The following is a 15,211-nucleotide window of genomic DNA, read 5'->3' as shown; positions in this document are numbered from 1 at the left end:
TTTCTAAGTTATTTTACCTAGTAGAAATGGAATATGTTTGGCTTGTCTAATAAAATAATTAGTCTGATAATTAAAAACTAGCAAAAAATTTTAAGTATTAAATAAGTTTTCCTAGGCTTTGTAATGTTTTTATGTAATAGTTTTTTTTTTTGGGTAAGGTTACATACCGAAACCTGATAATTCTGAAACGAGTTTGTATTGACAAACCTTGTAATCTCCTTGACATGTTTTAACAAGTAATTTGGACGTGAAAATCCTTTGGCCGATGTGACATAGTACATGCTGAGATGGCATTTAGAAATTTTATGCCACCTAAGCGATCAACAAAACATTGCATTTTTTCAGAATTTATATATGGAAGTGAAAAAAAAAAAAAAAGAGAAACAATCGGCTAATGAATCATAATTCTACAGCTACATTTCACCATATATATGCCTAGTCACTATTTCTCGGAGATTAGTGAAACTTATCGTAAAATATTCAAAAGCAAAGATAAGATCAGTCATCTTCTTCGAAGTCTAGTAGAAAATCAGTCAGGTTTTCAGAGTCACCAATGGCTTCGTCCAGAGACATGGAATTGTCCTTCGGCTTTCCCTGCAAGTTCAAGGGTAGGAGCAATAAACAAGAAGCAACATGAGATGCAAAGTAACTTCTACTAGTGCTTCAAACTTTCAATTTCTAACTCCTTTCTTTAATAGAATCCGTTGCTTGCTATCTAGTGGATGCTAATAGTTCGAAGGACGATAACCCCGTATTATTGTACAGAGTGATGTAAATCAGGGATTAACAGAACATTTAACCATGTTTATGCAAGTCTCAGTAACGATTGCGTAATACACATTTTTCGGCCTTGGCATCGAAAGCGGCTTCCAATTGCTCAAAAATTCTAAGCTATGTAGGGGGCCTTGGATGGTGAGCAAAAACAAATGATCAAGAAGTTGGTCAACTTTCGCATGAAAGAAGGTAAAAGAACAAGAGTTTGTACTATTGTTTATCAAACTTTTCATCGCCCAGCTCAAACTGAACGCGATATAATCAAACTTATGGTTGACGCCGTAGAGAATATAAAGCCCATATGCGAAGTGGAAAAAGTAGGAGTGGTAGGTACTATTTATGATGTCCATGAGATTGTAGCCAGGGATCGGCAACAAGCCTTTAGCTATTTATGACTTCTTCTGAAATGAGGTACAGGGAGATGTGTGGAATAATGTGGAATAATGCTCATCGCCTAATCAAATAATAAATAATGAAAGCATGCAACCGAACTGGGATATAATGAAATACAAAATCACCTTGGATTTGCGAAGCTCTGGAGTACTTTTCAAGACGCTCCAATTGCGTGTGATTTTCTCGTCCTCTTCTACCTCAACCTCAACATCACTATCCTCTCCTTCATCCTGTTGCAAATAGGTTAAAAGGGTATGAAATTACTCTATCCCTCTCTCTCTCTCCCCTTCCTTTTCGGGCAAAAAGAGCAGCGAGGGTGGGTGGAATGAGAGACTAAAAGTTGGTGCTCTCTATGTGGACATGACCATACCCATTGGGGACCAGCTAAAGAGGAGACTAGCTAGGCCTGTGGGCTCTCCCTTAAGATTTGCCAAAGCTAGAAGCCTATAACCCAATCCCAATCTACCAAGGGTTTTGTAATACCCCAATGGAAGGCCCAAGTCATGTGACCTATACTCCAAAAGGACTAGCCAATGATACAATTGGAGCCCCATTGGAACATTATAAAGAGCAAAAACTTCTCCATCCGAGCAATATGGGATCCCATACATCACCTACCCTTATCCTTATCATATTGGGTTATCACAGGTTCTGAGACAGTAGGCATAGATAATGGGCATGTCTCATCTCCTTGGCATCATGCTCATGGAGACTCGAACCCATGACATTTCATCTACCAAATCACATGAGAGGAAGCCTCTTACCATCAAGCCAACACCCTTGTGATGGGAATGAAATTACTTGAAAAAACAACCAGAAGGCCATTTGGACAATAGAAACCAAGGGAATCATCATAAACTAAAGAGAAAAAAGGGTCAAAAAAGATGAGGCAAATAAAACTCACATCCTCTTCACCAATGTCAACTGCTCGTGCCAAAGCATCATCCATATCTGTTACCTGCATTTATTGGTAAACATCAAGAGTCAAACCATGAATAAAGCTCGAAAACTATAGATATTTAGAGGTTTGCCTTTGGTGGTGTTGCTTCAAAGTTAACCTAAAGTAATTGGCATGTTTAGTATTTCAAGTGCCAGAAACCAACACAAGTCAAGTGATTCTTGGAGAAATAACTTATCAGAAGAAGGCAATTTTGTACGATAGATGCACTTTTCAGAATAAAAATCATCAGATCGATGCATGTCCGCACTGTAATTATACAACAAAATTTCATATTACCAAGGTTACTACAGATAACATATAAATAAAGAACCTGCCTTTATCAGTTTCCTAAAATATGCCAATAAACTAGTGAAATTCCTTGATACCCAAAATTCAATTCAGGAAGAAAAAGAACAAACTGTTCCTCTAGGGCTTTGTTTCACCAAAATATTTTTAAATGTGATATGAATTAGTTGCTTGCATATAGATTGTCTAATTCATCTTCTTCTGCTTGTATTTTTTGTTAAATACAAATCTCCACTCTTACTTACTCGTCTCACCAAGCCAAAAACTTAAGAATGGGATCTTATGCACCCTCAAAAACCATCAAACATAAATAGGTAATAATCTCATGTGAACTGATCACTGGATTACTAAGAGAACTTATTTCCACTGGACGTTTTATTATTACAACTCAACTTCTCATCCTCTCGTTCAGTGAATACCATAAAACTGCTTTTGAGGATAATATTTGCCAGTCATCCTCCGCCATCAACCTGTTCATAGCCAATTTCCAACACAACTAGAGATGACGAGAAATGGGCACATTTATATTGGTTTCCAACGGTGTTTTAGAGCAAAACAAATAAATCGTCAACGGTAAGTAGATGTCAAAGCATAATAAGAACATCAAATATCAATAGATAGTGCATATATTTTCTACTTTGGTCTGGTGGAACAAATCATCTATATCCAATTTGAAATACAGAACGAAAATCGATACATCAAGTGGAGTTCACCTCTAACTCTTCAGTCTTGTCGTTTGCCAGCATCTTTTCAAGCTCCTCTCTTGATATGATTTTGCCATGCTGATCAAAGCAGAGGAAAGAACTTCAGAGCTTAAAGTTTAGTTTTTATCCTTCTTTTTTAGTATGATAAAAGTTTCAGCAAGTTTTGTACATACATGAATATACTCCTAAATAAATGTATACATAAATACTTGAGCCCAACACTCAACCAGCATAAGTATAACCAGGTCAAGGCTTAATACAAATCTAAACAAAAACATAAAATGCTACTCATGTTTTCATTTATTCCCTCTCCATTTTTCTGGTCTTTCTCCATAATTCTAACTATTTGAGGGAACAAAAGTTATTGCTTTGACAAACAAATAATACGTCATTATTTTCCAACACTAATTAAGGAAAACTGCCAAACTGCAATTGTATGTATTAAGCGACACGTAATTAAGGAAAACTGCAATTGTATGTATTAGTTTGGGAATGCGGACTTGTATTACAATTTACAGGACTTTCCAAAAAAGGGACAAACAAAATGTGACGGGGAGAGTATCTCTTTTCTTCCATCTTTGAGACCACTCTCCAATTTTACTTGAGTGGTTTTCACAGCATTTACTTAGAAACTATCGACAGAAGCTCTATTGAGGAAAGGATTAGTACTAGTTCTACTCTTTAAGTAACAATGGAAGAGTTCTGCTTGTAGGGGAAAAAATAGAGCAGATACATTGTATACCAGATAAATACAATAAGCAATGGCAGGGGGAGATTTGAATTTAAGTGTATTTACCTCCTTCAGATAAGCCAGCATATTGGGTGTAGGTTCATGAAAATCTGGGCCCCTGAAATCAATCTCTTCATCAGGGTCTTGAATGTAGTTCACCGTTGGATACACTGGATCCCCACCCCATACTGAAAAGGACAACAGAGTTTTGAATTTCTAGAACAAAATAAAACTAATATGGTTTAAGGGTAATGAAATGCAAATTCTCTCATTTGTTGCTTTAACATAATACTAATAATTAAGAGTCAAGTCAGGCAGCTTTGAATTGTAGAAGGATGATTAAAGGCACGGAAATAATATTATATCAACAATAAGTGGTGTCATTATGTAAGAATCATGCTAAATTAGGAAAGGCATGAAACCGCAACTTGTAGGACATTTACACACTCAATATAGAAGAAACTTCAAACAAAATGCAGCCAGAAGAAACCATACAAGTGGATGTTTCTTACAATGACTATGGGTTTCCCTGGCAACAGAAACATTGAAAATGAGAAGAGAAAGAAACAAATGTGCACCAGATGCATAGACTACACATAGAGAGGAGGAATGGATTCATCCCTCTTCCCTTTGTTCTGGGTAAATCACAACGGCCTCTCCTCAGGTTTGTGATAATGCAAATTATCTCCCTAGTTCAAATACCACAAATCCTCTCATTCATGATAGAAACTGAATGGGATTGACCACTGTTATTTTGCAATAATAACCCAATAAACTCACTTTAATTTTATTTCACTTAAAAGGGTATATTTGACATCCCCAGTCTGACATATTTAGAGTATGAGAGAGGTACTCTAAGCATGATGTCAGCTGATCTGTTAGAGCAGCAAGCATCTGCTGCAATTTATTTAACCAGGAGCAAGGTTCTGGTAATATCTCTCACAAGAAAGGATGTCATCTTAATCCCACCAACCTCAGGAAGTTCCTTAATCCCTACCCAGCATCCTCTATGAATATGGAAAAAAAAAAGTCCAAAATATATAAACAGAATAATCCCACTTTGACAGACTAATACCGAATCAATCACAATAAACTAAATACTAAACAATATATGATTACAAATTGAAGATACAAAATAATGCATTAAATTATTAGATATGGATAGATACTTTGCTTTATTTGTTCCTCCTTCATTCGCATTGCTAGAGGATCCCTACGAATACGGATATCAGTTCCCATCATTATCCGATACTCTCGATCTGTTTGATGGCAAAACATTTCAATTAGTTGGGTGTTTTCATCTTCATCAGTCTCTTCGAAATGTTTCTGAACAGCTTCGTGTGAAGTGTCTCTTTTCCATGATTCTACCCATTCGGAGTAATATGCTATTGGACCTACTTTTTCCAGTCTCTCTTGTTCTGCTTGAAGCCTACAAAATCAAGAATATTTTCGCAAATGCCTTCACAAAACTGCAATGCTACAAAAGTGTTTGTAATAAATTATTTTCAGGTGGCAAATCAATCGATAGTTGTAAATTAGGGAAAGAGAGAAAGCAGGGCAAGCACAAACGAACCCGGCTTACTTTCAACATTTGTTATATTAAGCATCATAATTATGGACAGATACGTAAATAAGTTTCTGCACATAGATTTTAAACATCAAGTAAGAAAGCAGGGCTTCTGTGTTTGCGATAAGATAGAACATTTTATTGCAAAAAGTATTCGGTGATAAAGTTCTCCCCCTTAATGTTCAGGTTTTTGGTTGAAAGTCTTTTAAAAGGTTTAATTTACACTTCCAAGCAACGGGAAAACATGCCATATATTTTCCTTATCTAGTAGGGGGTTTTTGGGACCTAACCGAACCCCTTCAGTTCAGGATTTTCCCACCCTGGACATGACTGAACACCCATAGGGACCGGACCGGACCAGACTGGTAGCTATCGGTCCGTTTGGTCTGACCCATTTTTTTTCATCTTGTTTTTGTGCAAATAAATTAATTAAAAAAATATTTAAATTACTAAAATTAAAATTAAGTGAATTATTAATGTGGATTATTTAGCTAACTCATTAAAAAAATATTTAACTATAATTATATTTATGATATTGATAGTTACTACTTACTAACTTAGACTTTAGTACGTAAAATTATTAATAATGTCCTATATTAAAAATTAAAATTCTAACATTTTATATATGGTTAATGAATATCAAATAATTTCACTGTACATAGATTATTCATGCTTGCTTGCAACTTAGTTATTTAAAAAAAAATTACCTCATTACTTAAATTAAGTCTAAATAGTAGAGTATGTATAAATGTATTATGTATCTACGTATATTATCATGTGATTTATGATATATTATTAATTGATAGCATATATTATTTAACATTTTATATGGTCAACAATAATAGATTAAATGAAAATTACATCATTAACTCTTTTTTTTTTTTAATAAGTAAATAAATTCTATTAATCAAAGAATAGGTAAATGGTTGTGGCGATATACCAAGGAACCAGAGGCCTTATGGAAGAATGTGATCGAGAACAAATATGGGGATTTAGGGGAGGGGTGGCGTACTAGAGAAGTTAGAGGAGCTTCTGGAATGGGGCTATGGAAACATATTAGAAGAGGATGGGAGGTCTTTCATTGTTATACTAGATTACAATTGGGGACAGGTTCCAAGATCAGATTTTGGAAGGATGCTTGGTGTAGTAACAATGTTCTACAAGATCTGTTTCCTTCTCTTTTCTTGATTGCAAGCGCCAAAGATGCCACAGTGGCGGAGGTCATGAAAGTCTAAGGTAGGAAAAGTCATTGGAACATCAATTTCAACAGTGCAGCACAAGATTGGGAGATGGAGAGTTTTGTAGATTTTTATAGTCTCTTGTACTCTGTTCATCCAAATATCCAGCATGAAGATGAGTTTTGGTGGAGTCCTGCAGGGAAATGGGTGTTCTCTGTTCGTTCCTTTTATAAGGTTCTCACACAAGTTCCAGAGATACAGTTTCCTTGGAGAAGGCTCTGGCATCACAAGGCTCCTCCCAAAGCCTCTTTCTTTGTGTGGGCACTTTCTTTGGGCAAGATTCTCACAACGGATAATCTAAGAAAGAGGAGGATAATCATTGCAGATTGGTGTTGTATGTGTAAAAGCGGGGGTGAGTCGGTGAATCATTTACTTTTACACTGCGAGATAGTCAGGACTCTTTGGGACGAGGTGTTTAAAAGAATGGATTTAGCATGGGTTATGCCGGAAACCGTTTTGGAAGTATTGGCTTGCTAGATCTCAATTCGAGGGGAGAGACAGATCAAAGCAGTTTGGAAGATGATCTCTATCTGTATTATGTGGTGCTTATGGTAGGAGCGCAATGAGAGGACTTTGAAGACAGAGAGATCTTTGGAGGAGCTAAAACTATTATTTTTTAGGACTCTTTGTACTTGGGCCATTGCTGTAGACTTTAATGGCATGGACTTTCATGACTTCTTAGTTTCTAATGCTCCTACATAATTAGGGCATTTTTCTTTGTAATTTGACACTTGGTGATTTAATAAATTCTTGTTTTACTTATAAAAAAAAAAGAATAGGCAAAGCCTGGTACATTTATAGTTTGCCCTATCTAAGTAGGGGCTATAGAGATAAGGAAATCATAAAAATCTAGGCCATTAAAGTCTACTGTAATGGCCCAAGTACAAAGAGTTCTAAGAAATAAAACTTTCAATTCCTCCATCAATCTCTCTTTGTCCTCGAACGTTCGTTCATTACTCTCCTGCCACAAACACCACATGATGCATATAGGAATCATCTTCCACATGGCTTTAATCTGTCGAATACCTCTCATGTTTGTCCTGCTAGCCAAAACCGCCACAACTATCTTAGGCATAACCCAAGCCAAGTCTACTCTACCAAGAACTTCATTCCATAACCCTCGAGCTAACTCACAATGTAGTAGAAGATGGTCCACAGATTTGCCCCCCTTCCAACACATACAACTACTATATAAATTTTTTTTTATATAAGTACAACTACTATGTAAAATAATATTATATATATAAATATTTTAAAATATATATACTAATTCGGTCGGATTCGGTCCGATCTGGTCCAAAAATCACAGACCTCGGGACCGGACCGACCACAAGAATTTTTGGTCCAGTCCGGTCGGTTTTTCCGGTCCGGACCGAAAATTCTTCAGCCTTATTCTTATCTTCAATCAGCACCTTCTCTACCTTCTCCAAATGTACTCACTGTTCTTTATCCTTGTCTTGCCACTTGTCCATTTTAATATCAATGGTTTAGCTTCATATATTTTTCAAGCATGTACTGATTGCCCACTATGAACCCTAAAGTATAGTTATCCTTAAAGTGGAAAAAAAGTTTCAACTAATATTTCATGTAATCTAAGATCACACAAGTGTATGAGCAAACTTGTAAGAATCAAATTTATGGTGTCTTTGATTATTATTTAGAGGCAGGAGACAATATTGAAGATTTGCAAAGCTAACATGATAATCACTAACAGATTCCAAAATAAACCCTACATCTCATGCAGTTCTAATCCTAGGAGTATTCTAGTCATTTTCAGATTTAGCATGCTTAGTATTCAAGTTATTAGTCATTTGTTCATGTGTCTAGTGTATTTTAATTTCTGATAGGTTTAGTTCAAGTTTTCTTTGTGATTAAAGGTATTTTCCTTTCCTAGTAGGAGTTTAATGTTTTCCACATCATGTTAGGGCATTGCTTCTACGTAAGTATATCTTATGGCTAAACCATATATGATTGTTTGGTTTAAGAAATCCTGACTTCCCACGAAATTCCATATGCTGGATGCTGCATGTCCAGAATCAGATACCTGAGAATGTGGGATTCTCCGTCGTTTCCATTTAGTTAGCCAAAAATGTTGGGTCAATGATAACAAGTCTTATCCAAGCCTCCAAAAATGCCCCTGCTGAAGATGGTGAAGCCACCAGGGGAGAGGGGAGAAAGCGGGGGAGGGGGGGGGGGGGGGTGCCTTCCATTTGGTGGCAGAGACAGTGGCCAGCTGTAGATGACCCGTGGATGGCGGCCAATAGCTAAGGGCTGGCAGGTGGTAGGTACTGCTCACAGCCTGGACAACACCTTTAATTCCCAGTTTCTTCACACACGTGTATATGTTTGTGATAAGTATTAAGACTTCAAAGGGCGCAATCCAAGTCCATGGGAAGTTACAAGAAATACACTTATCTAGAGGGAGAAAAAGAAACAAGAAAATTATAAAAATTAAGCCCTTCTAGCCCACTCATATTGATTGTAGAAACCCTAATTTCTGAATTTAAGGGCTGTCCTAGACGATATGCACATTCTTAAATAGTTCCCCGCTTGATATAGGTTACATCTACTCTACCTCTTTTACATATAGACGTGTGTGATTGTAGTAAATCAACAAGGGCTATTCTATAATGACCATACCTTTCTTCCTTGAACAGATGTCGTCTAGCCCTGTAGAGAGAAGTTTCAGTTAGTGTCGGGTGTTCACCATAAAGCTTCACTTGCCCAGTCTCAGCCATTGCTTTGAGAAAAACCTGAAAAAAAAGTCAAAATTCAGATAAAAGGCCGCAGAGCATGTCTAAAGGATGTGCTTCATCTTCATACACATTTTGACCAAGTAGATTTCATTAGCTAACCTAATCCATACCACAAGCATATTGTGTGCAACGCTTATGCAAACATAATCCATTGTGCAGCTGATGTATAAAGATGCAGAACCAACTAATAAAAGGGTTCCAAGAGGACCACCATTGAACCTTTCTGACTCTTGAGCTATAATCCCTCAGGTGCGAAAAATAACACACAGCTGACAAGTGATGCATAACATACTGAGTGCCATCTGACATTTGGTCACATTAACTACACTCTAAGGCACACTTCACCATCTGGAAATACTGAGAAAGATGACAGATGGCATGTGAAGATGACTATGCATGACGTACTTTAGCATCAACCATTGGTCACATAACCAGTGATCAATGGGTTTGACAATTACACCCCAATTTCTCCTTTTTTCCTTCCCCACTTTTTCATGAGCTTGTAAAGAGAAGGTGTATATTTGAAGCACATGCCATTTAGAAGGTTTGAATAACCTCTCTCCACCCCGCCACCCTTTTATCAAAATGCAATCAATGTCAATATGGAGTAATTTAGTTAAGCTCAAACAAGCTTTACTACTCATCATCCCCACATACCACTTATTTTTATTTTTATTTTTATTTTATTCTTCCTAAACTAATTGAGTTTTTCTACTCATCATCCATACACCACACATTTGATAAGAGAAAAAAAACAAAAATTAAAAAATTATGTGTGGTGTGTGGTGTGAGGATGATGAGTAGAATTTTTCTTCTCCTTTATATAGAGTATTAGAGTTGCTAGGCAATTTTTCTCCTTTATGTTGGCACTAACCGTCTCAGAATCAGGTCGCCTTCTTTGCCATCTGGACCATTGCTCCTTCTCTGGCTTTCTCCAGTTCCACCATATTTCTTCACCAGTAAGTGGCTTCTCTATGGGCTTTTTCACTTCTGGATCAATAAAGGGATGAGGGCGTCCAAGTTTCTTGTCTAGTTCATATCCAGTTTCTTCTTGCTCGGGTTCAGTTTGAAAAACAACATAATCAGAAGATAAATCTTTAGGCTCTTCCGTTGTGTCCACTGAACTTTCAGGTTCCAGTGGATCACTCATTTCTAGACTCACATTAGAAGATTCAGGAGCAGTAACCGATGTTTTATACTTCTTTCTCCTACTGCCAGGATTTTTTCCATAAGATGGAGATCCTAATGATTTACCAGTTGGCTCAGGAGCCCTGGCAGCCTTCACTCGACTAGCTGTGCCTTCTGGCCAATACTCCTGCTCTGGAATACTTGCACGAGCACCAGATGCTGGTTCAAGCTGCCCAGATGTAGAGTCCAAGTAACTATAGTAGGGCGGACGCTCAACAGACACTTCTTTGAATGATTCATCTTCCTTCTCACACTTTATACAAGGCAGTAGAAGAGCCCTCCTCTGTGAATTATTCAAGCAAAGTCTAATTTGCAATACTCCTGCTGGAAATGAACCTATAAATGATGACTAGATGGTTCACAGAAACATGGGTCAGAACCATAAAAAAATGATCAAGGAAGACAAATGAACAATAAATAGAGGGTAAGTGATAAGGAATGAAGCATCTCCGAAAGAAAACATGCATATTTTGTAGTTTGGAAACTATCATTTTTTATAATCCCACCAGACCTATAACTTTACCCAAGTAATCAAGTAGTCAAACAATATTCTAATGAAAACTACAAAGCACGGATGCATGACAGATGTGCATCTGCACACATAGGGACCAACTTAATGTGGCAGGATCTTTTTATTTATTTATTCACCTTCACGTGGTATGAGATAGAGGGATCCACTCTCTCCACTACTTTTCACTTTTCATTATCGTCATGGAAGCTCTCAGCAAGATTATCTCGGGCCTTATGAAAGGTGGCTTTCTCTATGGCTTCTCAGTGGGGAATGGCGATTACGACTATTTTAATATTTCTCATTTGCTTATTGCCAATGATACCCTCGTATGTGGAGCAACTGATGGGCAAATACAATCTTTGAGGGCACTTCTTTGATTTGAAAGCTGTCTTTGGTTTGAAAGTGAACCTTTCAAAGTCTGAATTGGTACCTATGGGGGATGTCCCTAATGTGGTGAATCTAGCTAGCCTCTTGGGATGTAAGCTATCTTCTCTACCCATGAAATATATTGGCCTACCGTTGGGTGCTTCCTTCAAATCAAAGGGGATTTGAAATGTCTTGATTGAAAAGGTGGATCGTAAATTGGCTACTTGGAAGAGGCTATACTTGTCTAAAAAGGATAGGCTTACTCTAATAAAAAATTACCCTTTCTAACCTACCCACCCATTTCCTGTCCTTGTTCTCACTCCTTACAAAGGTTGCCAGCTGTATTGAGAAGCTACAACCGGATTTCTTGTGGAGTGGGATGGGGGACAAGTTTAAATTTCATCTGGTGAATTGGTCAATTGTTTGCACACCAATATCTGGGAGTTGAATTGGGGATCCGTAACTTCATTTTTGATATGTAACTTCATGAACTTCAACCAAGCTCTTATGGGTGCATGGTTATGGCAGTACCAACAAGAAAGGGGGGCCCTATGGAAGACAGTTATAAATTCCAAGTTTGGGGAAGCTTGGAGAGGATAGTACTCGAATGAGGAAATAAACCATATGTGGTGGGTTTGTGGAAACACATTAGAAAAGGAATGAAGATTTTTCTAACACATGCACGTATTGAAGTGGGTGACGATTCTCAAGTCAAGTTTTGGTATGACAAATGTGCGTTGAAGAAAACCTCAAAGACACATTCACTGCCATATTTGAGCTTGTATGGGCGAAGGATGCCTCAGTACCTGATCTCTTGGTATTTTCTAGTGGCTCCCTTCAATGGAATGTAGATTTCATCAGGGTAGCATAGGATTGGGCGTTGGAGGTTATCACTGAGTTGATTGGGCGTTGGAGGTTATCACTGAGTTGATTGGGCGTTGGAGGTTATCACCGAGTTCTTTGCTTTATTGTATTCCGTAAGAATGATTGAGGGAACCATAGACAAGATCAGCTAGAGCCCCTCCAAGAGAAGTAGATTCACAATCAGATCGTTCTACCAAGTTCTAACTAGTCAGAGAATGAACACTTTTCCATAGAGGAATATATGGAAGACAAAAGCTCCTCTCAAAACATCTTTTTTCTTGTTTGGACAGCCTTCTTAGGCAAGATTCTTACTATAGACAATTTGAGGAAATGTTGTATAATGGTGTTGGATTGGTATTGCATGCACAAGAAGAATGGAGAAGTAGTAGATCACCTGCTACATTGTGAGGTAGCCAGGACCATGTGGGATAATTTTTTTGCAGGAATTGGAATATCACGGGTCATGCCTTGTAGGCTGGTGGATTTTCTAGCAAGCTAGAGAGGCCTTCCAAGGCAATCCTAAAGTGGCGGCAATCTGGAAGATGGCCCCTATATGCATGTGTTGGTGCATTTCGCAAGAGAGAAATGATAGCAGCTTCGAGAATCCTGAGAGGACAATGGATGAGCTTAAAAGTTTTCTTTTTTAAAAAACTTGTTCTTATGGCGGGGGCCATTGATTTTAATGGGCTTGTCCATGATTTTCTCTTTTCAGTTATAAACTCTAGCTCGGTACTTCTCATGTATACATCTTGTGTACTTGGGCTATACCTTCTTTTCTTATGAATAAAACTTCTTGCTTACCTATCAAAAAAAATTAGTTAGCTTCATATGTTCTATTAAATCAATGCATAAGATTTTATGAATAGATGCAGGTACTAGCATCTCCAAGGAGTGGTCGAAACACTCCACAATCCTCACTATTGCGGCAAAAGCCAAGTTGGATGTTTGCATTATGTGCAGTTCTGCAAGTCAAACAAAAAGGTCACTCAACTAACCCAGATGTTTGCTTTCGGCTCAGTTGAGTTAGTCATTTCTTCAGCCTACATTCTCTCAAGAACCAAATAAAATGTAACTAATACTTACCTTTTTTATAATTAATTAAATAATTTATTAGAAAAAGCAAAAATGTAACTTATACTTACTAAAACTTCATCACGGAAGAAGAGAAGAGCATTCACTTGCAAGCATGAAATCCTAAGAAACTCTTAAGCAATCCCCATAAGAAAAATTGAACAGGCATTAAGATGAAAAACAAACCTGAAAGTGATTAGATTGCAGCTTCCCAGCACCAAAGCCATCAGCAGAAGCTATAACTCTCAATCCTCTATCTACCATACACCCAGAAAATGAGAAGGCTGTATACGTAAGTGATTCATGTATCTAAATAATAACTTATAAAAATATGTATCTAAATAATAAGAAATTTGACTTCAATTAAATTTATCTAGCATATAAAATCAGGTTAACTAAAAGAACCTTGAAACAACCAAGTTGCTGAAACAGATGCCATCTCAATTCAAGAAGTATGTATATGACATAAGTATCTGCAGAGTATTCAATAAAGACCAATAAGTCGGTTAGCACGATCAGATAACCCCATGTTACAGCATACACGTATGTAAACGCAGATAAACACACAAAACGACTGTAAAATGGTTAAAAGACCAGGGAACCTTGAATATTGTTATCTGCTTGGTCTAATTGCATGTAAGGGAGTCCCCCCCCTTCCCAAAGCAGATAATAAGGAAATAAATCTCTCTTTGATTTTTTTTATAAGTAGAAAAAAAATTGCAGGAAATAAATCTCTCTGCACCCGAAACTTTAATTTATTCTTTCCAGCGGTGATCACTGATAATTGTTTTTAAATGCACGAAAAAAATTGAAAAAAAAAATCTCGTTCTCATAATATTATTCATTGTATGGGACCCGAGACAGAAGGAGCTTCATCCATCGTAACCTAAGGCCTCAGTAATTCACTAATTCTCATCCATTTTGTATTTTCTTTTTCTTAAGAAAAACAGCACAACAAGAACCTTTAAATTTTCTCAAAGAACACTTACCGACGAAACAAACGGAGGATCAAACTGTCAAGACAAAATTGGCACTAGTTGAGAAATGTAAAGCGGAGTGATACTGAACAAGAAAACTGAACCGAGTGTTCAGATGCGGAACTTACCCGTATTAACAGGACTGCTCGGAGGCTGGAATTGAAGGGGGGAGAAAAAAGGGTGTAATTCGTGAGCGTTTCTGGGCTGCTGAGAGTGTGCGAGTATGGTTTGAGATAGAGTTTTTCGAACGTGTCGGGTGGATTCGAGGGTTTTAGCTTGGAAGAGGGTTTTGGCTATTGAGCCGAGGGGAGGGGTGCAGCTGCTGGGAAGTGCGACTGCAGAGAGGGTGGATAAGGGCCTCTCTCTCTTGTTATGATTATCGAATTCATATTTCAGATGGGGAATTTTGACCGTTTGATCCTTTAATTTCATGGATTATGATTTGATTTCAACGGATAAGTTCTTTAGGCTAATTACACTATCGGAAATTATATTTGTTTTAGTAGAATGCTTACTTCTTTTAAAAAAATAATAATAAATTTGAAACTTACATAAGAAATTTATTTCTTTAATAATGATCCCCAACTTTTTTATAATGAATAAACCAAGATTGCATACTTTAAAACTGTATATAATATTACTCTTACACTATACACATCCTAACACCTTAATTTTGAAATTGAATAATAATATTCTTAAAACTTGTAATGCCTCCAAATCCTGTTTGAAATTTGAATGTGATTGAAACGTCGAGACATGTAACACAAAGTCACATATATCTCATTGATGACAATTAGCATGCAATGCACTTAACATATTTCTAACA

The 15,211-nt window shown here is 37.1% G+C and overlaps 1 protein-coding gene and 1 pseudogene across 2 annotated transcripts; one reads left to right on the top strand and one right to left on the bottom strand.

The window, feature by feature from the left end:
- Positions 1-273: 273 nt before the first annotated feature.
- On the bottom strand, positions 274-14,756 carry LOC109011080 (protein PLASTID TRANSCRIPTIONALLY ACTIVE 12, chloroplastic). Of its 2 annotated transcripts, XM_035688326.1 has the most exons (12): positions 14,514-14,756; positions 14,398-14,421; positions 13,814-13,881; positions 13,595-13,665; positions 10,283-10,945; positions 9,293-9,405; positions 5,017-5,276; positions 3,914-4,035; positions 3,127-3,195; positions 2,072-2,125; positions 1,293-1,397; positions 274-594 (listed from the first exon to the last, which is right to left on the bottom strand). In XM_035688326.1, exons 3-12 carry the CDS (start codon positions 13,845-13,847, stop codon positions 499-501), a joined length of 1,587 nt encoding a protein of 528 aa, XP_035544219.1. In that variant the 5' UTR covers positions 13,848-13,881; positions 14,398-14,421; positions 14,514-14,756; the 3' UTR covers positions 274-498. The 2 variants fall into 2 exon arrangements, with proteins under 2 accessions (XP_035544219.1, XP_018847683.1); XM_018992138.2 differs by lacking the exon at positions 14,398-14,421.
- On the top strand, positions 894-1,280 carry LOC118347935 (annotated as a pseudogene).
- Positions 14,757-15,211: the final 455 nt, after the last annotated feature.

Source organism: Juglans regia, chromosome 3 (assembly GCF_001411555.2).
Source record: "Juglans regia cultivar Chandler chromosome 3, Walnut 2.0, whole genome shotgun sequence".
NCBI lineage: Eukaryota > Viridiplantae > Streptophyta > Magnoliopsida > Fagales > Juglandaceae > Juglans > Juglans regia.
This window is presented reverse-complemented; position numbering and strand designations above follow the sequence as displayed.